General features: G+C 42.3%; 6 protein-coding genes across 6 annotated transcripts; 1 reads left to right on the forward strand and 5 right to left on the reverse strand.

Annotated features, from left to right (window-relative positions):
* Window positions 1–365: 365 nt before the first annotated feature.
* On the reverse strand, window positions 366–1916 carry CTAM01_16064 (uncharacterized protein; the record flags this gene model as incomplete). Its single annotated transcript, XM_060532057.1, has 3 exons — window positions 366–1159; window positions 1220–1500; window positions 1561–1916. 3 exons carry the CDS (start codon window positions 1914–1916, stop codon window positions 366–368), a joined length of 1431 nt encoding a protein of 476 aa, XP_060373352.1.
* Window positions 1917–3350: 1434 nt separating this feature from the next.
* CTAM01_16065 (uncharacterized protein) lies at window positions 3351–3995 on the reverse strand (the record flags this gene model as incomplete). The annotated part of the gene is made up of 1 exon (XM_060532058.1): window positions 3351–3995. One exon carries the CDS (start codon window positions 3993–3995, stop codon window positions 3351–3353), a length of 645 nt encoding a protein of 214 aa, XP_060373353.1.
* Window positions 3996–4114: 119 nt separating this feature from the next.
* Window positions 4115–4333, reverse strand: CTAM01_16066 (uncharacterized protein; the record flags this gene model as incomplete). The annotated part of the gene is made up of 1 exon (XM_060532059.1): window positions 4115–4333. A coding segment is annotated over one exon (219 nt), but the record flags the coding sequence as incomplete, so codon positions are not given.
* Window positions 4334–4557: 224 nt separating this feature from the next.
* CTAM01_16067 (C6 zinc finger protein) lies at window positions 4558–6074 on the reverse strand (the record flags this gene model as incomplete). The annotated part of the gene is made up of 2 exons (XM_060532060.1): window positions 4558–5799; window positions 6036–6074. The coding sequence occupies 2 exons, from the start codon at window positions 6072–6074 to the stop codon at window positions 4558–4560; spliced, it is 1281 nt and encodes a 426-aa protein (XP_060373355.1).
* Window positions 6075–6958: 884 nt separating this feature from the next.
* On the reverse strand, window positions 6959–8852 carry CTAM01_16068 (uncharacterized protein; the record flags this gene model as incomplete). The annotated part of the gene is made up of 9 exons (XM_060532061.1): window positions 6959–7461; window positions 7512–7579; window positions 7639–7799; window positions 7889–8011; window positions 8070–8137; window positions 8201–8237; window positions 8300–8484; window positions 8536–8674; window positions 8727–8852. The coding sequence occupies 9 exons, from the start codon at window positions 8850–8852 to the stop codon at window positions 6959–6961; spliced, it is 1410 nt and encodes a 469-aa protein (XP_060373356.1).
* A 12544-nt stretch (window positions 8853–21396) lies between these two features.
* On the forward strand, window positions 21397–23200 carry CTAM01_16069 (high-affinity nicotinic acid transporter; the record flags this gene model as incomplete). Its single annotated transcript, XM_060532062.1, has 6 exons — window positions 21397–21548; window positions 21626–21946; window positions 22020–22232; window positions 22294–22715; window positions 22784–22976; window positions 23035–23200. The coding sequence occupies 6 exons, from the start codon at window positions 21397–21399 to the stop codon at window positions 23198–23200; spliced, it is 1467 nt and encodes a 488-aa protein (XP_060373357.1).
* Between the last annotated feature and the right edge of the window lie 3459 nt (window positions 23201–26659).

A 26659-nucleotide genomic window follows, 5' to 3' on the forward strand; every position in this document is an offset into this window, starting at 1 on the left:
CGATCCCAATACGAAGTTCGCGAACATCAGGGATATCCATCGGGCTCAAATCGAAGCGGGTGAAAAGGAGGTTATCACGGCTGAATCCAGCGACTCTGAATGCCCTAGTGAGGCTGGCAGCTGTATTGTAGTGGGTGTGGTTGAGGATCAATAGTTAATAGTAATGAGGAGGTTGGGTTGTGATCCCATCGTTTTTGTGGTGCCAGAAACAGGGGGGTGCCAGGAAGTGGGTATGTTGACTTACTAGTTTGCCGCTCATACAAAGTAAAATACGGCCCCATTTAGCCCTTGCGCCCAACCCAGTCAGCCCCGTGACATTATGTATCATTCCGTCGTAAGCGTCGTAAGTGTAGTCCAAGCCCCGCCTATCTATGAGACCTCCTGGCTTGACCTGCAAACCCCAAATATTCTTGAGTATCTTGTAGTATAATACCAGATTCCTCCTCATTATCCATGACATACCTCGGCATCGTCGCCGATCCCATTCCGATCAAAGTGTTGTGTATATCCTTGGGATTAATTGTGTCTTTTGAGTAGTGACCTTGAGTAGGGTAGTCAAAGGGGAGGACCTGGTCAGTGTCCATGGTGTAAGAGTGGTAGTCGGATGGCACAGTTGATACGACGTCAAAGACGGGCTCAAAGACCTCAAAGCCTGAGGCGTCGAGGCTGTCAAAGTCGTCCACCGTGCCGGAGTGAGAGTAAGTTTGGTAGTCTGCTGGAAGTTGCATGCCCGCGTAGTTAGCCTCGGCGGGTCGACTGTTCGATCGGGTTTTCCGAGAGTCGTGTGATGAGGAGGTGACGCCAGATGTGGTAACGTGTTGTGTAGAGTCTGTGGCAAGAGACATGTTGTCCATGCCCCAGTTCTGGTCTTGGTAGCCAGAATTGTGATAAGTATGCGAGCTGTATCCGTGGCCATTTCCAATGGTCCGGCTGTATCCACCGGAGCTCGCAGAAGGGTATGCGCTCGAGGCATCTGTTGATGATGCACTCGGGCTGGATCCGGAAAGCCTTCGGTACTCGCGAGATCTCTCCGAGTCCGCATCGCTTCCGTCAGAGTCGTAGTGCGTGGCGTACCCCCTTTCCCATCTATCCACTGCCTTTTCCATCGCATCAAACATGAGCTGCGTAGGCAAAAGACAGGGAGAATAGGCGTCGTGGTCTGTGCCGTTCAGTTAGCTTGTCATGTCAACTACTTGTAAGTGCGCTTGAGTCAACTTACAAATCTCCACTTTCTTCGCCCAGTCTTCCTGGCCGGGGTAGAGCTTCATCAGAAGCTTGTGGCGATACTTGTAGTCGAGAGATTGCCCACTTGCCCGCACCGAAATGTTCTCCAGAACCCGTTGTTGGTCCTCGGAGAGCAATGGGGGCTCGTGAAGCGACCACACCTTGGTGCAGCTGCGCGAGTGTGATGACTTAGACTCCGCTGGCTTTGAGCCGAATCGGGCTCCACAGTGATGGCACTGCTTGTCACTTCTCAGATGAACTCGCTTGATGTGCTCGCTGGGTTGGGTAAGTCAGAACGCCATACCTGCATGACTTGGACAGGGGTCGTAAACTCACATCAATTTACCGATCCCACCCTTGATGTTTCCATCAGTACATGAGTTTCGGACATGAGTGAATGCTGCCGGGTTTTTGATGAAAAGAGGGCAGGCCAAGTTGACGCTCTTCTCATCAACGTTGTCCTTGGATTGGTGACGGTGCAGGGGTAGACCCATCTCCCTCCTGAGCTCCGTCATGAGGAAGTCCTTCATGCTGGACCAGCCCATTGGTGACTGGGGAGTAGGTTGTTGGATGACATCGACAGGGACATTGGTGCTAAGTTTGGGTCGCTTGACCTCCAAGACCTGGCTGGACTTGCCGTGAGTGACAGACTCACGGCTTCGCTGCCGGACTCGCTTGCTGTTCTCGCCCATGATTGCTATACGGCCAAAAGTGTGGTTTTCTTGGCTCCTGAAACGCTGCGAGGTTCTCTGTGACCTCTTCTCCTATCTGGTAAATGCGCTGAACACGATGTTCAGTGACCTTGGCCTCGGTTTTGAATCCTTGCTCGGAGAGCTTGATGAGGTTTGCCGGAAATGTGGCTTGCTGTTCCCGAACCCACGCTTCTGTGAGTCTGTTGCTTGGTCCAATGTACTTTGGGTCGCTGCTGACAACCGAGCCGAGTGAATATGAAGGCTGTTGCTGCCGAGTAAAATGACACTGCGATCTTGTAGATCTACCCTCGACCGAATCGCCAAAGTTAGTTCAACTCTCAATGATTATAGCGTAGTTCCATGGCCAAGGATATGGTTCGGCTTACACCCGATTGGGGATAACTCACCTCTTTGGCGTGTTGTTGAGCACCATTCGGTTCAAGTCAGATAGACATAGAGAGCAGCCATCAACCCGGAACTACACACGAACGCGCAAATACCGGATCTTAGATGATGGGAAAAGACAACAAAGGGTCGTGAACAACTTGAGAACACTCTTGAAGGTGAATTCAGAATGAGAGAGGAAGAGGGAGTCGATCCATGGCTCAACGGGGCGGCTTACGACTAAGAAGCAATCTTCGATCGCAATTGCGATCAGGGCATCCCGGCCCCGTCCGCCACCGCCAACAAGTGCCGTTGGTCGCAATTGAGAATGTGGAAGGGGTCCAAAATGAAGCAAACATGTCTCTTGAATCCTTGGATTGATTTCCAATCGTTTTGAGGCGATTTGGGTGGGTTGTGGTCGTTCGACATGGCTTCACGGGTGGTCTGGGACGGGATTTTGGCATCGGATCTCACTACATGGGAAGATTGAACCCAGCAACGATGTTCAACTCAGCGTTTTTCATATGCAAAGACTGTTCAATATTGTTTCTGAATAGTCTCTTTGTGATTGGTCGTAAAAGAACGAGTATTGATTTGCTCTGGCAACTTGCGCACTCGCTTGGCGTCGAAGGGGAGGTCTGGGAGCCAACCGTCCGCGCTTGCATCAAAGAAACCCACGACTACATGTACCCGAACAACACGCAAAAGGATTTCGATCTTTTCTACCACGAATTTGGAAACTCTGAAACTAGTGCCATTACTTCAAATCGAGCCACAATGAGCCCTAGATCACCGTCCAGGGTCGTTTAACTGGTGATCCTATGGACGTGCCCTCGGAGAATTAGCTCAATAGCGCTAGACTCATCCAGGGACCAGGAGTCTGGAATGCTTCTACGGATATTCTAGTACGTGGAAAGGCCAGCGTTGCATCGGCAAGCTTCAAGAGAAGGATGATAGACTTCTTCACCGCCTGATTTAAGGTTTTTTACGGGAGTTCTCAATGGACGAACCCTCTCTATGTGGAACAGCCGATGGATTCCTGTTCCGAGCCTACGGTCTCGTGACAAGGGGTTCATGCGGGCGATCTTGGATTAGGGTTGACGACTTGGCCATCACGAAGGGGTGATCGCAAAGTCGCAAAGTCGCAAAGAAGCAGGAGCAGTTGCACTGATTCTGGAGATGTGAGAGAGTCCCCAAACCCGGGGTTTCGGCAGAGTAGCGGTCAGAAACTGTGTTCCCCTGGCGGAAACGGCCGTGTGAAGCGCGCTTCTGTGCAGGCCTACTACTAGTGGCCAAGCGGACTGGATCTCTGCTGTTCCGGCCGTCGCCATTTTGCTGCTCCGGATGCTTCGACGCGGGGTGGTGTTCCCAACGACGGGTAAAAACATCTGCCCTGCCCTCCATCTCTCTGCCACATAAATTACATAAACCAACTACTCGTTTCGATTGTTTCGACATGGATGCCCAGTAGGATGATTGCCACACCCTTGCTTGGATCCGATCCACCAAAGGCCGATTTGCTCCGTGTCCCTGGATCTGTGCTCCGCTGGTCCCATACCCATCGATTCCGAGTCGCTGGGTCGAGGTAGGACAAGACGCCTCGCCATTGGAAGAGGCGCAGCAACCTGCGACGCTGCCCCTGATTCCGATGGAGACTTTGAAGCGGTGTGAGCACGCTTGAAGCAGTTTACCCATGACCGCGGTACCAACAACCAGGTTTGCCAACGACAAGATTGGCATCCCGGATCCTTCAAACCCTAGTCTTCAGTCCGCGGCGCAGTCTTGCTTGTAATTCGCGCTGGAGCCGTTACTTGTCAGTCACAAAAGCCTTCACGAAAAGTGGCCAACTTACCTTGACGAGACGAGCAATTACAGGATCGGATGCAGGCTGACGTAGGACGCGCAAGATCATGCAGGCGTAATCTCTTGAACCAACAAACTGTGAATGGTTGCACGATTCCGGCGCGAATCTGTGTCGCCGAAAGAAGACGCCGCAATATGGACCAGAAGCGGTGCAGAGATCCCAACCTCCACCCTGTCCTCAGCGCATTCGTCTGGTCACCTGCTCTTCCTCCGATGGGGTCGACGCTGATCGGCCCTGGCGCTCTCAAGTCCGTGGAGTGATGTTGTCGGAAGGTCGCCGAGAGGCTGATGATGATGGCTCGCTCGCTATGACCTATTAGGCCACCGCCCTTGGTCGGCAGCGAGCGCCAATACGTTGAGAAGCGTTTTTGCGATACGTCAAGAAGGCGAAGCTTCAATCAATCATCTTTTGAACTGAAAGCACACCGTGGTCGACGGACCCCGGCTTCTTGACCTGTTCGGCTGGCCATTGAAGCCATTGGGCGTACTGAGATGGTAGAGTAACGAACAGCCCTTTCATGAGATGCTCCGACCAGCCTTGCATGAACCAGAAATGTTCGAGGGTTTGAACCAGGACATTGAAGTGCCCTAGCAATATCAGGGATAGCGCTTCCTTTTGCTGGATGCGAATTACAAAGTCGTCGCTCATGCTATACAGCCATCGCATAACGACCTCAAATCGGCCCTGGACGTGCGTCTCCGGCTCCGCTTCGGTGCCAAATGTTTGCTTAAAGCAGTCCTTGAGCAATTCAAGTGAGATCGCGTACATTTGGCGCTCGGGTTGAGGCGTAGTGGCCACCAGATCGGCGAGCTCTTCGAACTGTTGTTCCCATGAAACCATCTTGTGCACGGGGTCGGGCAGTGGCGGACAGTGAGTCCAGGTATGTTCGAAAGATATGTTTCCGTCATCCCAGCCCGCGATGATGGCTTGTATGCCCATCTTCTGGACGACTATACGGACTCCTCGGAGTAAGCCCCACCATGGAACCTCGCCGTCCGCTGCGAGGACTAGGAGATGCCCTGGGCTTGGCTTCTTCGCAAACGTGTAGAGGCAGACGAGCACCGTGGTATGGTATAGCGCTTGACAGTTGTCTATATTGATATTCGGCATAAGGTTCGTGATCGCCGGTAGGGCACTTGTGGAGTGCCGCTCTGCGAGGGTCTCGTACCGCAGGGCCTCTGCTGGCCGGAGTCTAGCGAGGTGCTGTGCTGAAATCGCCAGAACCATGTGGAAGACGTATTGATGTTGGAAGCCCAGCCGGGGCACATATTCTCGCCATACACGTGCTTCACCAAGGGTAATTGCTGTATGGCACATGTAGTGATGCAGGAGTTCGAGATCGTCCCGGTTTAGAACCGCGGGGGCGATGGAGGAGAAGGAGGGCTCGGCGAACGTTGTAGGGGCCGGTGTACGCGGTGTCTTGGTAGCATCGGATTCGGAGGCAGTCGGTGTCGGTAATTTCCGGACGGCGTCCCAGTCCTTCCGAGGACGGCCCCGTTTTCGCGGTGCCGGTGGCGGCGCCGGTGGCGAGAGGTCGGTAGGAGATTGGGTGAGTAGGTTCGTGGGCGGAGGAGCGAAGTCGCAGTGCATCGAGAATCTCAGACAGTTGCCGCATTCAGGCTTGATCTCATCGCACTGTCAGGTCCATTACAGTCAGCATTGATTACTATGCAAAGTCCAATTGCGCGGTATGCGTGGGTAGACAGCGATTCAGCGTCACGAGAAGGTATGGAGACACGCGCCTTGACTTTTCTCCTTTTACAATTGTGGCATCCATTGCGAGACTTCTTATGAGATCTTCTCTTATTCTTACGACACGTCCCGCAGCAGCAACCACTGCCGCTCGTGTGCTTGTCCGACGCCGTGCATACTGATGCTGTCGGGCCGGTCTCGTTCTGGCCCTCGTTCATGGTTCGCGATCGTGGGGCGGCGCTCGTCGAGCGTGGATTCGGTTAGGCTGGGTAGCGGTTAGGTAAGGTATGGGACGGTAGCTCGAGCGGGACGGCCTCGTCCATTCCTACGAGCGCATTCCGCATATGATGTCGCTTGGCATCAGTTTGGGGTAGCTGGGAGTCAGCATTGGATTAGTCGATACATAATCCAGCGCCTCAAAGAGCTTGAAGAATTGCAGAATGTCGACTTGGCCTGCTCCAAAGCTGTTCGGCAACCTCCCCGCACGTGGGTCCACGGCCTCGCTTTCGGGGTCTCGGATGATTTATCGTATTTGATCCGAGAATTGATCCGGTTTAATTGGCTGAGCGACGCTCACTCTCCCAATGAGATGAATCCCTGTCCTCAAGATCTCATCAATTGAACCTTTCTTATTTCGGCCTACTGCAGGCTGCTTCTGTGCTTGGACTATGAGACTCGAATGATCGTATCCAATAATTTTGATTCGAACAGGCTCCGACTTCTCATATCAGGCCCAACAGCAAACATCGTCATCCAACTCAACACCTGAGCCACGATGCCCAAAATCAATCCTCCATTCGACATCCTGAATTCCGCCGCAAAATGAACCTCATGGATAATTCTCCGCCAAGTTGGCGCAACAGAGATGAAGTCCCTTTTATATCTCAAATCTTCTCTGACGTTCCATAATAAGTATGATCGTCATAGACCCCAGCTAAATTCAGCGTTTCAGTCTTACAGCTGTTAGCAATCAAGGCAATTAAGGTAGGTACATCTAACAAAATTGACGTTCTATTGCATTCGAGTAACTTCTATATCAAATCTGGGGTATCAACCTCTAACCTTATGTATCAAATGGGTATCTCTAAGTCATGCTCGCGTTCTACATCCAGGTCTTCGTATTAACGACCCCTCTCAAGTCTAACTCGTACTCTGCATTTGCCTCTCTTCGGAAACTCCTGATGCTCATCGGGGTCATCGGCGTTCTAGGAGCCTGCAATGTGGCGCTATCTCTCCACGGAGGCTGATAACTAAGCGGCTGTAATGGCGCTGGTGGCAGTGGCTTCATCCTCGGATCGAGATGCTCCGAAATGTGAACCTTGATCATGAATGAGTCCTCTGAAGGCGAGGGCTCGGGGGATGGTACCGTTCGGGGCCGTGATGTGATGACGGGAGCTGGAGCAACAGGCTTCTTGTCTCCGAATGAAAGCCGGCTGCTTGCTCTGTTCAAAGTTTCCTTGACTTCAACCGTCGGGCGTGTGCCTCGGATAGTCGTGAGAAGTCCCGGGATCTTCTTGAGGAGAGGTCGTAATGCAGGAAGACTACCGCACATCAAGGCGCACGAGATCTCGGCCATGCTCCATGTCACCACATCGACGTTATCCCCTGGCTATGTCAGTCCCTTGCTTGGGATGTAGTCTAGCGCCTGAACTTACATGTGGTGTCATAAGACTCCGCAAACAGTACGAGCCAGCGCAATCGCACAATGGAAGTGATGCATGCGCTGAAAGAGATCTGAGTTAGCCGAAAGACTCGAAGTTTCAATGCAGCGCTAGGACTCACAATGATCCAAGACTCAACATGAAGCCAACCGCAATCTTCTTTTTGAAACCCAATTGGAGCCTGCTGAGCTGCTGGATGGGCATAGCGAAAATGACGATATCCTCAACGATGCTGAGAATTGCGCTGGCCATAGCAACGGCGTTGACATTGACGCATTTGCGCTCGATAGTTCGGTCCCAGATTCCAGCGATGGGGCACATTCGAACATGATGACAAAGAGAAAGACCAGTCCATGGCCGACGAGGAATACAAATACTAGTTTGTTGATGATTTGGAACTTACGATCGGGGAACACGCGGGCGAAAAGGGCAACGATGGACAGCTTTGCTAGGATGAGGACGACGACGTAAAGCATTTGAACAGCGTAGTAGAGCTATGATCAGTCCATTAGTGACATTGAGCTTCGTAGTCGCGCGGCATGTTCAACCTACTTGAAGAATCTTCTGGGCATTTTCCGGGTTCACGTTCCAGTAATGAAGCCCGAAGCCAAGATCGGCGGCTTTGAAAAGTCAGCAACTGAGTTGTACCAAAAGCAATATAGACGACGGCGTGGAATACTCACTCGCAACTACGCAACCAAGGGTGGTAGCTAGTATAGCCTATGATAGATATCAGTCGCTGAGGACTAGGTGAAGTATAGTTGAGACATCAATCAACTTACGGCAGTGACTATCGTCATCCAATCATCGAGCTCTAGGCGGCTTGCTATAATCCATCTCGAAACCAATCTCAATATCACAATCGGAAAGGTTATCACGGCCAAGACCGCCACAACCAGCTTGATTTCGGTGTCTCGAGATGGATGAGGGTAAGGACGGCAGAGGTCATCCGTCATATAAGATAATGCTAAAATTCATCAGTAAAAGCCAGGCTAGGTACGCCAAGCTGAGAACTCACACAGCTGATCTTGCCAGCTACACGATGTTTGCACGCATCCAGATAGTCCATCTAGGAGGGTGACGTTAGTGCAAACACATGAGGCGATGTTGTCTAGTCCGCAGCCTGAACTGAAAAACGCTGTCGTAACACAAGAGACCTGCCATAGGGTGAGATGAAGTCAACTGGAGGCTGAAGGTATCGACACTTACGGCGCATTGAGGGATCTGAGACATGAGCTCCAACGGAGAAGTTGCTGCATTCGTGCTGTCTTGGCCGAGAACGGTACCTGCTACCCAAGGTAGCAGCGCAAGGAACCACCGCACGTGGTTCTTCATGGTTATATGAAACGTGGAAGAACCAGAATACGGGGACCTATCGAGTTCTTGTTTATCTGAAGAGTGTTATCCAGTCCGAATATACGTCTCGGGAGACTCGGGGCATCGTTCCTAAATGCGGCTTTCGGCGACTCCAGCAAGCACGCATGAGACGGGAGTCGAACCAGAGGAGAGCTTGGCCTTGAGATAAGTATGTTGAATCATCGTGCCTCGGACGGACTTGACAGCCTGGATCCAAGATTCGAATGCCCTTGGATATCCGCAAACCGTTGGTCAATGTCTATTTCCGACTAGGTTCTCATGTACGCGAGCCCTGCGAGTCTGTCATCTGCATCTTGGCAGAGAGCCCAGAAATACTACACATGCATGCAAAGCGTCTGATATTGATTCGACCCACGCGAGTATTCTTGAGTTGGGGTTACAATAGTCTCCGAACAAGGCAAAACGCTATGAGCCTCGCAGCTCAATTCGGCATGAGCGACCACGATGGTGGGCGGGGTGAATCTAAGTCTGAATCATGAACCCTGGTGCCGGCAACGAGGTCCATTGGTTCGTCCGATGTCCGCTGGGTCGGGGTTTCAAGTTGACATGCCGTCTGGTGAGCCCGTGCAACCTTTCCGGCCATCTCTCTGGGTCACTGAGAAACGGGTGGGCAGATCATATTGCTTGATCAATATAAAGAAACTCAAATATCGTGGTGGCTTCTGGCGGTTTGCTGCAAGCAGCACTCTATCGACCTATCCACTCTGGCGCAAGCGGCCCTGCCTTTGCTTCATGCACCCGCACGAGTTGACAAACACCCCGCCCGCTATCACATTTCGGCTCCATGTGGCTAACCACGTGTAGAGCGCGTGCGATTCAAGTCCGCGCGCGGTGATGCCCTCACATGGGGTTGGTTGTGGAGCAATTGAGTTGAATCACGTCAAAGTCCCCACGCGATAGTCGCAAACGCGGGCCCGGACTCTGAAGAAGAAGCGATAAAGAATCAGGATATTGACGTAACCTGGAGGCGGGATATTGATTGAGCTATCCGCAGCCACACCCGCAAATATGACAAGTCATATCTTCCTCCTCAAAGTTGAGCTTCCCAAAGGTCATGTGTGATGGTGCGACCTTGCGGAACCACGAGAACGAGGAGCTCGGGTCGGCGTGAATTGGCCCAGTTACGCTAACGCCACAGCCGCGCTTCTCTTACGAGGTGTTCCCTGAGTCAAGCGCCCGCCTCAAGCCACGCCAAGTGCTGCAGATTACCTGGAGTAATCAAGGGGTTCTGGAACCAAGCTTTAGCTCATCATCGTAAGGTGTGATGCAACAGACGGATACCGTTGGTTGGCCTTCCGCGTACTCCGGACTTTTTCGGCCGGGACCTCTACCATGGCATGGCCACATGCTGCACACCGGTGTGACAACGGTTGCTTAGCGTGCTCCAAACCCATGGCAAAGACGTGCTGCCGCATGCCTATTTTGCACTTAAACTTTGAGGCAAGGGCTGCCCCCAGCTGTAGAAGCCGTTATCTCTCGTGCACTGGCTTGGGTTTTCCGATCCTGAGCAATTTAGCACTCAGCTTGCGCCTACCTCTAGGCTTGGCTTGCCTTACCTGGCGTTGCGATTGTGAGAGTTTACTAGCTCAGGCAAGTCATTAACCTTAGCCAATCCGGGGTTGCACAATGTTTGGTCTTGGGAAATGCTCGCTGTTTCTGGTAAAATGAAAACTAGCCCTGACGGAATAATAATCAATTGAGTTATGAAGACAGGCTTCAGCCGAGGAATCAAGATACGCTTGCTACCGACAAGAAAGTGAACTTTCATCCTACGCAATTGATTGATCAAATGAAAGACATAGCGTTGCATAATAATCGTGAAAGGAGAGCCAAGCGAAACCAGTCTTGGCACTGTGCCGCCATGCCGCAGCCCTCCCACGCCGATAGCGTAGCAACGGCATTGAAAGCTGTAGGAAATGAAGATTTGACACTTGCGTAACCCTATCGGTCATATCCGCAATCTGACAGATGATGTGACAAGAAGGCAGGATAGCATTATCTTCATACCCATGGCGTTCAAGTGCGCGCCTTTTCCGACACGACCTTGATGTTCAATCACCACTGCAGTTGACCGGGCTTTTCCCCAGTGATGCACTCCCGTCATGCCGAATCCACTCTATGGACCTCTCCCGCCGGCGGGAAGCATCCAGGTCCTCAGTATCAGACCAGGCGGTGAATCGAGCGTCCTGGAGGCGGGTTCGGAGGCGGGTTTCCAGGCGGGTTTCGAGTCATTAAGTCCCGAGACTCCTCACGACTGCGTCTTTTCTGCACGTGGAACAGGTTCTCATTTACCTAGACAATGAAGATGATTCGTGCGAGCTTAGCAGTGGAACCACGATGTTGATGTGCCTTGAATTAGTAGCAATTCACCGATTGCGCCATTTGCTCATAAATTCACAGATTCCTTGCCCCAATGTCGAAAGATATGTTCCGTATCAGTCCGAATGTTGCTGACGATCTAATTCACTAGCTCAACCAACTAGTCACGAGACATTCGTAGATAAGTAAGTGGACGGCCCAGAAGTGATCAGATGACTATGTATATGAGAGAGTGTCGTCTTTCTTGAATCAAGTGAAGAAAAGAGGCATTAAGTGCATGTTGGTAAATTTCGGATGGACTCCGTTGGGGCTGGAAGTGTCTCTTAGTCGTATCAATCTCGATGAACACAATCAGACCTTTCCAGTCTCACCGGTTGTTCCGTGGGAGAGCTGTATCTCTGTCGGATTAGAAGTCTAATTCGACCGCGGCATATAGCTAACTGCGCAGGGGCTAATTAGGGGCCCTATTTACGATTATCGTAGCTAGCTTAACCTACGGTTAGAACCTCCTTTTTATACTTATATAAAAATTTATATAGTTTAATTAATCTCTTTATTAACTTATAATTCGAACTAATTACTCTATAATAAGGATATTAATATTAATTAGTAGTTAAATTTTATTATTATAAATCGGTAAAGTATTTTATTATATAAAAAAGATAACTTTTTAATATTATATAAAATAAAAGATTTATATTAATTAATTTTATAAAAGTAAATAAAAAAGGAGGCGATTTTTAAATATTATATAAAATTAAGTAATTATAGTTTTTTATTATTTATAAGAGGTCGACGTTTATTACGTTAAATTATGTTAATTAATAGAATTATTTAAATAACTAGTTTTTTACTGTTATTTTAAATAGCTTTTTTAATAAATATTTTTTTATAACCGGCCCGCAATTAGAAATTAACTAGTTAAATTAGTAAAAAGAAATATTTATATAGTAATTACTTATTTAATTAATTAGTATAATAAATAAGTTTAATAATATAATATAAAAAATAACTACGTAATTAAAAAAAAGGATTTTTAAATATAAATATTCTTATTTAATAATAAAAATAACTTTATAAGAGTTATAAAGTTAAAAAATTTATAGTATATAAAAAGGTTTATTATTATAAGGATTTTATAAATATAATTATAAGCCCGTAATCTAAACGACCTCTTTATAACTCTTTTAATTACCCCCTAGGTATTATTTAGGAATATAATATAAAAAATAGTCTTATAAAAAAAGAGGGGATTTAAAAGTTTTAATAATATTAAGTTAAGAATATTATAAATTTTAGAAATTAACTTAAGAAGAAAATAGCTACTTTAAAATAGTTTTATAACCTCTTATTATAGTTATTATTAGCTTAAAAAAAGGCTAAAAAAACGAGGATTTAAAAAAGAAAAAAAAGAATTTTTTAAAGGGTTATTAAAAAGCTTTTTTTTTATACTAGTTCTTAGTACGAGATTATTAATTTTAAAAAATTAACTAAGTAATAAAAAGAATTATTAATAAGTAATAATTATTTAATAGTAATTAAGCTATAAAAAAAATTATTTAAGAAATATAAAATAGGGTATTAAAAAGTAATTAAAAAAAGGATTTTTAAAGTAATTAGCCCTATTTAATATAAGTAATAAGTAGTATTTTAAATAAGTCTTTTAGCCCCGCGATTTTATAAAAAAGAGGGCTTAACTTTACTAACTATATTTAATTACTTATTTAGTTTTTAATAACTTATTTAGCTTTTTTATAAACTACTTAGCGTTTATTTTTAACTATTTTTTTAAAATACTACCCTAAAAGAAATAAATTAAAAAAAGAAATAATTTAGAAATTATAAAAAATACGAGGTTTAAGAAGTTAAAAGTATATAAAATAATAGAAATTAATAACTAATAAAAATCTTAAAATTAATTATTTTATTTTTTTATAGTAATATAAACGTTTATTATTACTATTAGAAAAAGAATTATTAAAACTTATTTTTTTATATTAAATAAAAAAGAGGATCTTAGTAAGTATAATAATTAGTAATTTAAAAAAGTAATAATAATTACTAAAAATAATAAAAATAAGAATAATAATAAGATAGTAAAAAGAAATAAAAATTACTTAGATTTTAATAAATTCGTTAAATAGTAAAAGTACGGATTTATTATAATTAGTACGTAAATTAAATATATTTGTATTAAAATTAAATATATTAATAATTATTAATATAAGTACTAGTTAAAATACGACCCTTAATAAGTTAAAATAAGAAAGAAAAAAAAACCCCCGATTTTAAATAAAATCTTAATTTTTTATAAGTAAGTAAATATTAACTTAAATTATTAGGGAACGTAGATATATAGGATTGCGGATTAGTTTAATAATAAGTAAATTAATATAGTATTAATCTATTTAACTAAAGTTTATAAGAAAAAGGGGCTATAAGGGTAACCCCTATTTTATAAAATCGTAGATAACTTTAGTTACTAGCTAGGTAAATAGTTTGTGAGTATAAGCTTAGGAATTATAAAAGTAGTTAATAGATTTTTTTATAAGTAAGGGGTATTATTAGTATAATTATAATTATAAGAATTATATAAAATTTTAATAATAATAATTATAAAAGAGGAATTCGTACTATAGAACTAAGTATAAGTTAATAGAGCGTATAATTATTTTAATAAATTTAGAAAAATGGTAAACGATTTAGATTTTTTTTTTATAATTATTAATAATAATTTGTTATTATAAAAGGATATATAGAAATAAAATATAATATTAGCTATATAATAATTAATAATTTTGTTTATTTTAATTTATAGCTCGTTATTATTATTATTAATACGAAATTTAGTATTAATTAGTTAATAAAAAAGGAAATAGATAACCCGAAGTTATTAATATTATATAGTAATATAAGGATTATATATAAATATTAAAAATATAGTAATAAATATAAGGTAATTTATAGATTTTAAAAAGATTTTTTTAAAAAAGAAATTATATTTTAGGGGGAAGTATAAGGTTTTATAAAAAACCCTAACGATATTTTATAATTATTATAAAAAAGTTAGGATTAGGGAATATTAATACTATTTAGTAATTAATATTGTATTTATAAATAAAGCTTCTAATTATTATTACGAAGTAGTACGTAATATCGATTAAAACGATTTTTTTAGTATTATTAATATAATCTAAAGCTACTTCGAGATTTATAATAAGAATTTAGAGCTCTTATTTAAGCTATAAATAATTTTTTTTATATTTATAGCTAGGATAATAGAGGGTAAATTATAAATAGAAATCTTTAAAAAGCTTATTAATTAAATTAATAAGTCAGTAAAAACCTAGTTAAATAAGGGGATTAATAAGCGGAAAGTTAAATATTTTTATATTATAATTTAGTATATATTAAAAATAAAAATAACCTTATACTAAGTACCTAAAGATTATAAGACGCTTTATTTAAAGCTAAAATTTAGCTTTAATATAAAAATAAGAATATTATACTAAACCTATTTCTAAGCGTATAACGGCTTTTATTAATAATATTAAGTTAATTAAATATATAATAAAAAAAGAAAAAAGACTAAGTATAATAATTATTAATAAGGAGGCTTAGATTTATTAAATAGGTAAAGATTTAATTTATAAGTAGGGTAATAAAAAAAATAATATTTTATTTATAAAAAGAATAAATATTAATTAAGTAATTACTTTAAAAAAGAGCGTATTAAATTATATAAATAATATAAAAAGTTAAGGGTAATAAATAGTAAAACTAGCCCTCGTTAGTTTAGCTAATTTTTTATTATATATAAGGGTAAATCTAGGGGTACAGAACTTAATAATAGTAGCTAAAATAGTAGCCTAGAGTATTTACTTTTTATAAAAAATTTAGAAAATAAAGAAGATCTCGTTCTTTATACTAACGAATTAAATTATAATAAAATTAATAATATTAACTACTCTTTTTTTATTTTATTAGTTTCTAGAGGATATACGAGGCTAAATAAACGAAAGGTAATAGAAGCCTTTAATAAGTAAGCTTTTATTTATAAATAATAAAAAAAGGTCCTTTAAATAACGGATTTAGAGGTAGATAAAAGGACGAATTTAATAATATAGAATTTTATTTTTTTAATATTTAAAGAGAAAATACTATTTTTATTAATATTAAAAAAAAGATAATACTAAATAATTTTAAGAGTAGTTAGAGGGGTTCTTTTTATATTATTTAAATTATTTAAATACTAAGCTTATATAGGTATTTTATATAAGTAAAAAGTACGGTTTAAATAATTTTTATAGGATTATTTTAAATATTAGGGTATTATAATAGTTAATAAGAGGAAGGCGGTAATTTTAAGTACTATAAAAAATCGTATTAATAATACTTAATATATTAATAATAGGTATTGTAAGAATTAGTTTTAGTTTAGGTAAGGAAATCGTTACCCTAAGTATAATAGAAATAAAAACGTATTTTAAAATAATAACTTTTTATATTTTACTTATTAATACCCTATTTTTTTTATATTTAAAAATATAAATTAACTAAGTATTATATTTAATAATACGAGGAATAGAATTTTTAATAAAAAGTATTTTAAAATAGTTAAATAACGATAGGGGTATATATTTATAAAGCTTATTAATAATACGAAGTTAATTAATTACTTAATAGAAAATAAGCTTAGATAATTATACTAAAGATTTAGGTATTTATTAATTATGAGGCTATATAGCTTCTTAAAGTAATTAGGTAATAATAATATTAAAATAGGGGTATTAAAGTAGTTAATAAAAGTATATTATTAATACTAAATAAATATATAAAGCTTATATAAATTTAAATTTAAATTACGTAATAAGCTTAATTTTAATTAGGAAATCGTTATTGATGTTTTTTATTCAAATAGTTAACCGGTCCTATATATAATTAACAAGGCTATATTATTTTAAATAAGATAATTCTTTTAGGATTTATAAATAAAAATAGTATAAATAGCCCTATAAAAAAGCTAGATTAATATATATTAGGGACTATTAAATAGTATTAAAACTAACGCTAGTATGAGTTTTAAGTTAATAGAATTTAGGGAAAATGCGATAGCTTATAGTATATAGCTAAAAGTCGTACTTATAGAAGCGTATTATAGTATTAGAAAAGTAAAAAGGGTATATTAGTAATTAAAAAGGGCGTTTAGGATTATTAAAAAAGAAAATCCTAATTTTATTAATAACGAATGTTTTTAGATAGTACTTAAGTATTATAACGATATTATAGGGCTTAATAAGCTTATATTAATATTATTAGTATTTAAAGTATATTTAAGAACGATTTTAGTTTTATTATTATTATTAAATATAAGCTAACGAGCCTAAGTAATTAAAAAAGTAATATAAGTATTATACGAAGTAAGTATAAAAAGGTAAGTTAACGAGGTAATTACTATATATAATAAACCTAATATAGGGGCTAATTAAAATATACTCTTAAATTTAAATATATAAGTTTAGTACGAAATTACTTAGTAGTGGGCTAAGTTATATAAATTAATTTTTATTAACGAGTGTTTTTTTATAGTTACGAGAGATTATAACTAGTTATTTAAGGTATTAATTATTATAGTTAGATTATATTATATAGATTTTATTAAAGTAATTTTTAATTTATAAAAAAAAGAAGAGCTAAGGGAAATTATATAACCCGCAGTAGAAGTATAAGAAATTATTTTTAATAAAATTATTATAGTAGTACTAATAAATAATAAGAAAAAGGAAATTGCTAAAAGGGTATTAATATTATTAGCGAGACGTTATAAAAGATTATAATAATAAGCCCTAACGTAGTAATTTATTATTAATAACGAGGTAATTAATACTTTTTATATAGTAAAAGAAAAAGCCGATTTAGAGCTAGTAATTAAACTATATAAAAAAAGTATTATTATAATTATTAGAAAACTATATAAGAGATTAGATCTTATTAAAATAAATATTTTATATAATTAAGAGGTTTATTAATTTATTTTTTATAACCTTAAGAAATATAAAAGTCTTTATATATTTAAATTATAAATAGTATATAAAATTAAAAGAAAAGGAATATTTTAATTATATAAGAAATCTAGGTATATAATTTAAGGGTATAGCGATATTAAAAAAGCAATACTACTTATTTAATTATTTATAATATAGTACTATAGCTAATAATTAATAATAGTATTAATAGTATTATTATAGAAAAAGGGATATAAGATTTGGAGCTATGATATTACTTAGGCCTATATTTAATTAGCTATAGGGCTTTTAAAGAAAATCTTAGCTTATTTACTAAAGGAAATAGTTAGTAAGTATTTAGAAAGTACGATTATTAAAGTATTTAAACTATTATATAAGCTTATAGAATTAGATACTTATTAGTAAGCTATATACTACGATTTTTATATTAATTAATTATTAATAGTTATATTTATATATAACCCGTACTTATTAGTTTTTAAATATAAAAGTAAATAATTTAGAATTATTAGAATATAAACTAATAATATATTAGGCCTATTTAATATTAACTTTATAAAAAAAGAGTATAAAGAGTTTTAAAAAGCGGGCTTTATAGCTAAGTTAAAAAAGGTTTTTATAATAAATAACTTATTAATATTTAATAATAGGATTTTTATAATTAAAGGGGAAACCGTTATTTTTTAATAAAAGGGGTAGGGTAAAAAAATTACTTTTATTAACCTAAATATAATTAATATTAAAACGTAGTATAAACCTAAGCTTATATAAGGGGTATATATTATAAGTATTTATTAGCTTAAAGTAATTTTTAATTATATAAGAGTAGCGTAGGCTATAAAGCTAAATAAACGAAATATTAAGGTATTTAATAAGTAGTTTAAGTAGTAATAATTAAATTTTAATCGAGGCTTTATTTATTACTTAATTAACTTTACTATTAGTAAGCTTTATATTTTTATTAATAGGTTATTTATAAATAACGACGATTTTATTTTATAATTAGGGTATATTATTATCTTAGTTAATAAGAGTATAAGCGAGAGCGAATTTATTATATATAGTAATATAATTTATTATTTATTAATTAAAAGTAAGTAGGTAATAAAAAGTATACTAGTATTAGAAGTTTATAGTATAGTTAACGGTATTAACTTTATTTATACAATTTTAATAATACTAAAGAGGATTATTAATTAATTTAACTTTCTATTAATTTTAATAATTATTTATACTAATTTTTATTTATTATATAAATACTATATTAAATTAGGAATAATAAAAAAAAAGAGGCTTATAATTAATATTATAGCCTTTAAGTAATTATATAAAAAGCGTAAGATTTTTAAGATTTATTAGATTAATAATAATAATAACCTTACTAACGTTTTTATAAAAATAGTACTTAATAAGAGGTTAGAGTAATTCGTAAATAATAAAAAAGTTAATATATAAATAAAAAAATAGGTTATATAAAAAGAATAAAAAAAAAGAGGAAAAGGAAATAACTTAATAAACGGGCCCGAGATCGAATTATATTTCTAACTATAATAAATAAATTAATAAAAAAAAGAGAAAGTTAGTATTAAATTAGAAATCTAATTTAACCGCGGTATATAACTAACTACACAGGGGCTAATTAGGGGCCTTATTTATAATTATTATAACTAGCTTAACTTATAATTAGAACCTTTTTTTTATACTTATATAGAAATTTATATAGTTTAATTAATCTCTTTATTAACCTACGGTTCGAACTAACTACCCTATAATAGGGATACTAACAATCTTAACATAGGTGTATGTGTACTATACTAATCGGTCCCCCATCGATGCTAAGCCGGAATGAGGCTTCGCCTTGAGTCCTGAACCAGCCGAATGAACAGATAATTTACTACCGTCTTATCAAAATGCAGCAGTGCACATGATGTTAGCCCCAAAAAGGCTGCTGCATTTCCTCACGACAGAGGATAACACAGTCATATTCTGTCATTGGTGAAAGACATTGAAGGCTAAAAGAACTTCATCTGACGCTAGGCAGACAAAACTCAGCCAGGTACAACTAGCATCAGGCCCGCTTCCAATCAGTACAACAGTTGAATCAGTGTAAAACACTAATTTCCGTTTCCGAGTCGTTCTGAAAGAATATCAAAGATCGGTTTTCATAAAGCATGCATGTCTCGGTAATCGAAGTCCAGACCTAGATACATTGTATCAGATCTTACACTTTGGATTAGGGCGGATCAGACTCTGGCGAGCTGCCCTTCCAAAGAATGTCAGACTGCCTCTACGCACTAAGCATTTATACAGTTATCACGCCTCGAGCGGTGTGATGACGCACAAGGACCAAGCCTCGTCAGCGTGCTCGCCAGCGTTCATGAAGAAGTTCCAACTCTTAGTACGGCCATGCTCTGATGTGCATTAACCTCCCCACTTCTTTGGCTTGAAGACCTTATCAAGAGGCATTTGTCGTCAAGTCTTGAACCATAAGGAAGATAGAATTCGAACTTGCTCAATGAGCTCGCCGAGATAGCAAAGGACTGCTGTAATATGTTATGCTATGACATTGCAGATCACTCTTAGTTTTCTTAATTCAAGGCATGTTGGCCAAAAGCAAAAGAGCCTCTTGAGGAACTGGGTAAAGACCAAAATCGCAAAGTATTTATCATTCATTAAACATAACATTACCTGCGTGACTTGACCCATGCCCTGCGATTACACCATCGTCGAAAGATGGGTACCGTAAACCAGGGTGTTATGGATGGTAGCTGCCTTAGCTATGACCTGTGGGAGCATTTACGGTGTTATCACTAGCATCAAATATGTCTCATTGTCTAAAAAAGGCACTGACACCGCCAATATAGTTGAGTTCGGATGTCATGATATGAACGCGTCACAGGTGGTTATAGTCGCGAGATTGTATTGGAAAGAGTTCACGTCTTGTAGGATGAAAGGGCATTCGCATCTGCTATTGAATTTTGGCGCTGATGATATTCTTCAGACTGCCCTCAGCGAATCACTTTCGGAAGTGAACTGGAATCAGAGCAACGCCTGGGAACCTCGATATTGAGGAGGAAGAGAGCATGCATGTATGCCTTCCTCAATCTCCCTAAGTCCTAACAACCCACGCGCGTATATTCGAATCATGTCGTAAATGAGCGACTGAGAAAGACGAAACAAAGACTGGCATAATCTTATGAGGGCCAGCATGAATCTGATATTAGCATCTTTCCGTAAGGTAGAATGATGCAGGTAGTCTCGTGTATCACAAGGTCAAAGACAATGTATTGCTGACAAGGATGCATTTTCCGGATTTGTGTGCCGATGAGCATCAGGGTGCCTTCCGTACCTTGATATGCGCGTCGACTAAAACACCTTGTTGCGGAATACGTGGTCTTACTGCTCATTTTCCCACGTGTCCTATTAGAAGCCTAATAGGGTCCCTTGAATCTCTCCCTTCTGCGGCCAGCCGAGGCATCAAGACCCTGTCCCTCTGCCTGAAATATTTCTTATTCATCACCATGCATTCCGACGTGCATCCGCCCATCAGCAATTGGCCCTTTTGACAGAGTGATGAGCACGCCTATCTTGTCTCGGCGGTAAGCGACGATTTGTCCATTGGGCGTTCTCTTGTGTCGCAGGACAGAAAAACCAGACCAACGGTAACCAGATATAGGAAACGAGAACCCCGATGTCACCCCAGTCTCATCGCTTTTTTGGGAAGGTTGCAACAGATCTCGCGGGTGTTGATTCATTGGGACTCGGCCCGTAGCGGTCACAGGTGAAATCCTTCTCCCATCGGCCTTTAACCTTTGCGAGATGCATGCAGGCTTGCTGGTCCAGACCAATTGGCCAGATACCCGACTGCGTGTCCAACCTCCTGTCTTACCTGCATGTTCCAATTTTGAATCCTTCCAGGGCTAGGTCCAGTCAGCCTGCGTGCTGCTTGCCCTGCTGGCGGTGGCAATATCACTAGGGCTTTGATAAGACGTGCTGACAGGGAGGTTTAAATCTTGGGTGAGGGTTCGAGATGGAGTTAAAAGCTTGAGTTCGGCAGTCGCATCCTCCCCCGCAAAGCCAAGTCGTCTGCCCCAGAAGTTCGTCTGATCTGGTTTCCTCGGTTTTCTGTCCTGCTCTCGAGCTACTCAATTGTCAAAATGGAGTCCGACAGCGCCCAAGTATCAGAAAAACACGCTCGCACCGAATCAATCGAAGTTGGCGAGTCGCAGCCCTTCGACCAACATGCGACTAAGAAGCTCTTGAGGAAGCTAGACTGGCACATCATTCCCTTCATGAGTCTGATCTACCTGTGAGTCGTCGCACAGACATAGCGCCAATGCCACCACAGCATCCGGCCATGCGACACTGGTACTAACCTGGATCAAGACTCTGCTTCCTTGACAGGACGAACATTGGAAATGCTAGGTTGGACCATTTGGAGCAGGACCTCAAATTGAAGGGCATTCAGTACAATGACTGCCTTGCCATTCTCTTCCCGTTCTACATCGCGGCCGAGATCCCGAGCAACATGATGATGAAGCGCCTTCGGCCGTCGATCTGGCTGACATTCATCATGGTCTGCTGGTCTGCGTCGATGATCGGGCAAGGATTCGTGAAGGACTACTCAGGGCTCATGGCGACTCGCGTATTTCTCGGGATCTTTGAGGGTGGTCTGTTTCCCGGCGTCAACTACTACATCACGCAATGGTGAGGCCTCTCCTCTGATGCTCCGATGAACACGTCCTTGGTGTGGACGAGGCTCTAACAAATGGTTGCATAGGTACTGCCGACACGAATGTGGCTTCAGAATGGCTCTCTTCTTCTCAGCAGCGACTCTCGCCGGTGCGTTCGGTGGTATCCTTGCGCGAGGAATTGCCGAGATGCACGGAGTAGGTGGCCTCTCGGCCTGGGCATGGATCTTCATCCTCGAGGGTCTTCTGAGTATCTTGGTGTCCTTCACTGCGTACTGGGCAATCTACGACTATCCTGCCACGTACGTTGAAAATTCAGACAACGATGTATGTTGCGTATGAGCTGACAGTCATCATTAATAGAGCACAGTTCCTTTCGGAGAAGGAGCGATCAGAAGTCCAACGCCGACTGCAAGTAGACTCAGGCCACCTATCTAACGAGTTCAACATCAAGTATGTCTGGCAGGCCATCAAGGATTGGAAGATCTACATCCACATGCTCATCTGCATGGCGGGCTTCTGCCCCATCTACTCGATTGCCCTTTTCCTACCAATCATTATCAAGAACATGGGCTACACCTCCAACACCGCTCAACTGATGTCGGTGCCGCCGTATTGCTTCGCTTGTATCTTCACGATCGCCGCCAGTTGGTATGCGGATCGCGTGAGACAGCGTGGTATTTTCCTGATGGGCTTCCAGCTGGTGGGAATCCTGGGCTTCGGTCTCTTGGTCGGTACCAGCAAATCCTCTACGCAATATGCCGGCACCATTTTTGCCGCCATCGGTAAGCTTCTACACCCGTCGTCCTGATGGGGCACGAATCTACCTACATGCTAATCCATCATGACTAAGGCATCTATCCTCAAATCCCACTTGGTCTCGCCTGGAACAGTAGCAACATCGGCGGAAGTTTGAAGCGGGGAACCGGTATTGCGATGCAAGTCATGGGTGGTAACTGCGGCGGCATCATTGCGTCTTACGTCTACCTTAGCCGGGATGGACCCCGCTACACTACCGGCCACAGCATTCTCATTGGCTTTGTGAGGTAAGAGAGAACCATAATGATACGTTGGCCAGTGATGACGCGTGCTGACTTTGCCTAGCATGGCCTTCTTCTTGACGTTGTTCATGACCACATGGTGCAGAAGGGAGAACGCCCGCAGAGACCAAGTTGCTAGTGATGCCGGAGTGCAGGAGTTGACTGCAGAGCAAAAGGAGCTGGAAGCTGAGCTCGCAGATAATGTGCCGTGGTTTAGATACACGATCTGAGAAGTGTGGTCTGGGGAATCGCCTCTCTCTCAAAGGGCTGAGGCTATAGAGATCAAATAGAGGGGCAAATCCATCCACGCAGGTTGTTCGACGCCTTGCCTGACGGTATTTTGCCCCGAAATCAGATCGTCCGGTGATCCTCTTGGACCCTTTGTATAGGCCAGGAACGGTGCTGTGTAGAGGGACTATGCACTCAGCGACTGGCAAATAGAGTAGGCTCCACTGAAGTCTCGGCCACGATCCGGGCTCTGGTCATTGGAACCTTTTTGTAACGAACTCAGTCGGATCGCAACCCTAAAGTCGGGAAGATCTAATCGCTACCGTCGCTATTATAGCTCTTCTTATTGACACAGGTTCTCGGCAATGACATCTGACACCTCCATTTTCGGTCCGAACAAGTGAGAGCCGCTACGTCCCATGTTTGTGTGAGATTCGATGCGGTAGTACATTGTAGACGCCAGCAGGCGACGTGGCCGACGAAGGGGCCTTTCAGAAACCTGGGCGCCGCGGTGGGTGGTGGGCGGGATCAAAGTAAGCTTTTGACGCTTCGTCGATCCCGGAGGAGTCCTTGCGCGGGACGAATCGTTCCATCGCGCTTAATCCGGGGCCTAAACGACGTTGAAGGAACATGGAACCCAGAATGGCGGTTTCAGAACAAGGGACTGTTTCCGCGAGAATGTTGGTGGTTTGAACTGACTGACATTGTCATGAGAGACTTGGAAACTTCTAACCAGTCGAGAGCGAGCGAGCAGAAGAATTGAGAATGATCCAAACATGTTTGGTCGTTAGACAGCACGATATCGAACCTTTGCAATGATCAGATTGTATCCGTCATACCCGGTGTACGAGAATCTCCGGGTAGCTCAGCCACTTCATCGCCTAAGAATGACAGAACCGACCGGTCTCGAACGTCATACGACAACGAACACGACGAATGCGACGAACACGACATGACCAAAGACGTCAGTTTCCGAAGCCAAGCCACAAGACTACAAAGCCGGAAATATGCAAGGACTTTAGAGTATGGCTAGGAGTAGAGATTTCGATCTCATTAAGATAAAAACCCGCGAGTCCGTGGGGCTATGTTGGTTGCGCGATCAAATGGATACAGGTGAAGAATGATAGGTACCAGGGCACAGAAGATCATTGTTCTTCTAGAAGACCTTTTCAGGGTTCGCTCGGTTTCGGTTTCATCGATACTCTCCGGCCCCGTGGCTAGTGGGCTCGCGCCACGAAAAATGCTTAGCTAGCCTAGCGCCCCACGATGGTAGATGAGCTGATTTCCTTTGAGCGCACGTCCTTGCCGGTAGAATGGGACATTGGGCCGTTTTATGCCCTCGATGGACCTCGTTTGGGATATAACTCGGCGAGGTGGAATGCAGCCTTACAGATAGTAGTCTGTAACGCCCCCGGAAAGGTTGTGGCTATCCGTAGCAACAGGTAAGCTACGAGGGGGAAAGGGGAGGGATGGCAAGTGTGCCTTGCTGCCGGGCTGACAGCCGTCAAGAAAGATTTGGATTGATGGACACAGGGGACCGGGTAGTAGCGGGAGCTTAGGGTTCATGGAGGTAAAGGGGCATAGCAAGGCCCCGTCCTGTCCGTTAACCCCGGAAGCCTAACACAAATCTCGTCGCCGGGATCACGGCGTGATGGCGAGGGCACTGGCCAAGACGGGAGGATAATTTTGGGAGGAACCTTGGTAGGAACCTTGGTGACAGAATGCTATGCTGCCACACTGACTTATCTCATCTGCGTGGACGTTGAGTGGTTGAGCGGCGTAGAGGATCCTAGCCATACACGTATTGCCTGTGGTGCGTTGCCCACCCAATACATGTATTTGGGTATGCCACTCCACGCAACGCATGTCGACGTTTGATGGAGGCTTGGTGGAGGAATTGACGTCTTGATGCCGTGGCTCTTGGCCACATGAGTGATATTCAGGTGTGCATGTCTACAGATACCTCCTAGTTGGTGGTAGTCCCCTACTAGTGCTTCCAACGGGTAGGATCAGGAGCCCCCAACCCGACGTGGATCGTCATTTAGCGAACATGGATCTGGAGAGAGGTGTTGAATCTTTATTAGAGTGCTGCCCCTCTCGTGGCACCCCTGAGCCTAAGCCGGAGCCTGAGCCACCACCACCATTGGCACCACATAGGAAGAGTCCTTCGGTCTGATGATAGCTTAGACGAAACGTAACCGTACACACCGACACACACCACTCTTGCTTCTTTACAATCCTGCCCATCCCCTCCCTTCAATCTCTACACTCGAGAGTCAACAACAGGGCTAGGCTCCAATAGGAACGGGCAGCATACGGCCTTGTTCGTTTCACTTTCTCCACGCACACGCCATTCCAGATCCGTACGAGCCGCTATGTTATTGTGTTTCTGACGCACGCACCCGTGCTTCGGCTTGACTCGTAAGCAAGGCGCAGTTTGGAGCCAGCTTTTCTTCAATACCCGCCCCGGCGCTGCCCAGTACGGGACGGGGCAGACTCACTCCCAGTCACTCCGAGAATCCCAAGAACCATCTTCCCCGTCTAGGTCACTGGTCACTGCTTCGCTCGCGTCTCCCTTCACGATATAACTCGAGTGGCTTGCTCCGCGCTTCGATCTTGGGCGAATGTCCAAGACCGGCCCCATTCGGATTTGAACTCAACCACGGCTTCGTCGCGCCAGCAAAAGCTTCCTCCCCGACGACAGACAGGACTGGACCATAGATACATCACATCACCACAACTCGCACTCACCTTAGTAACCTAACTTTACCTTACACTACATCCATCACTTATTCACGCTACCGTCGACACGCGAAGCCATTACCTCAGCCGTTCCGCTGCAGAAAATACCACAGACCATCTCCGGCCCCGGCGCTCATCTCCGCGACTTGCCTCTCCTCTTTCAGTCCCAACCTATTCACCATTTACCATCTACCAACCGACCATCCATCCATCCTCTCAACCCCACATATTCGCTTTCGGTCTCCTTGACCTGCTTGTCGAGACCTCCAACGACACGCCAAACGATCGTTGTCTACGGTACCTTTAGCGGACCGCGCCGCTCTTGAAGTGAAGAAGAGCCACATCTTGCTGACATCTCGTCACCGGTACTCAACCGATTCGTCAGATTGCCGCCTCCTTCCCCTGTTCATCGCTCTCATCGGATTTCTGTAGCAAGGGGGTTTGAGGTCTAGGTGTCCCCCCAAATCGTGAGGGTTCTCTTCCGGCAGCCCAAAGGCACATCGCTCGCCTGTCTGGGGTCCAGCCTGCCCACTCTTCATCGGACGCGAGGTTGGGGTAGTTACGGCAGTGTTGTCCCTTTGCGCCAATCTAGGATAAGAGCCCAGGTCTAAGAAGGAATAACGAAAGGGTTGCTTATTCTGCTTGCTGCAAGATGCCGCGCCTAGGGTACAAAAAGTCTCGCGGTGGCTGTGCAAGGTGTAAACAGCGTCGCGTAAAAG

Source organism: Colletotrichum tamarilloi (genome assembly GCF_030869305.1).
Source record: "Colletotrichum tamarilloi strain Tom-12 chromosome Unknown Scaffold_194.1, whole genome shotgun sequence".
Classification (NCBI taxonomy): Eukaryota; Fungi; Ascomycota; class Sordariomycetes; order Glomerellales; family Glomerellaceae; genus Colletotrichum; species Colletotrichum tamarilloi.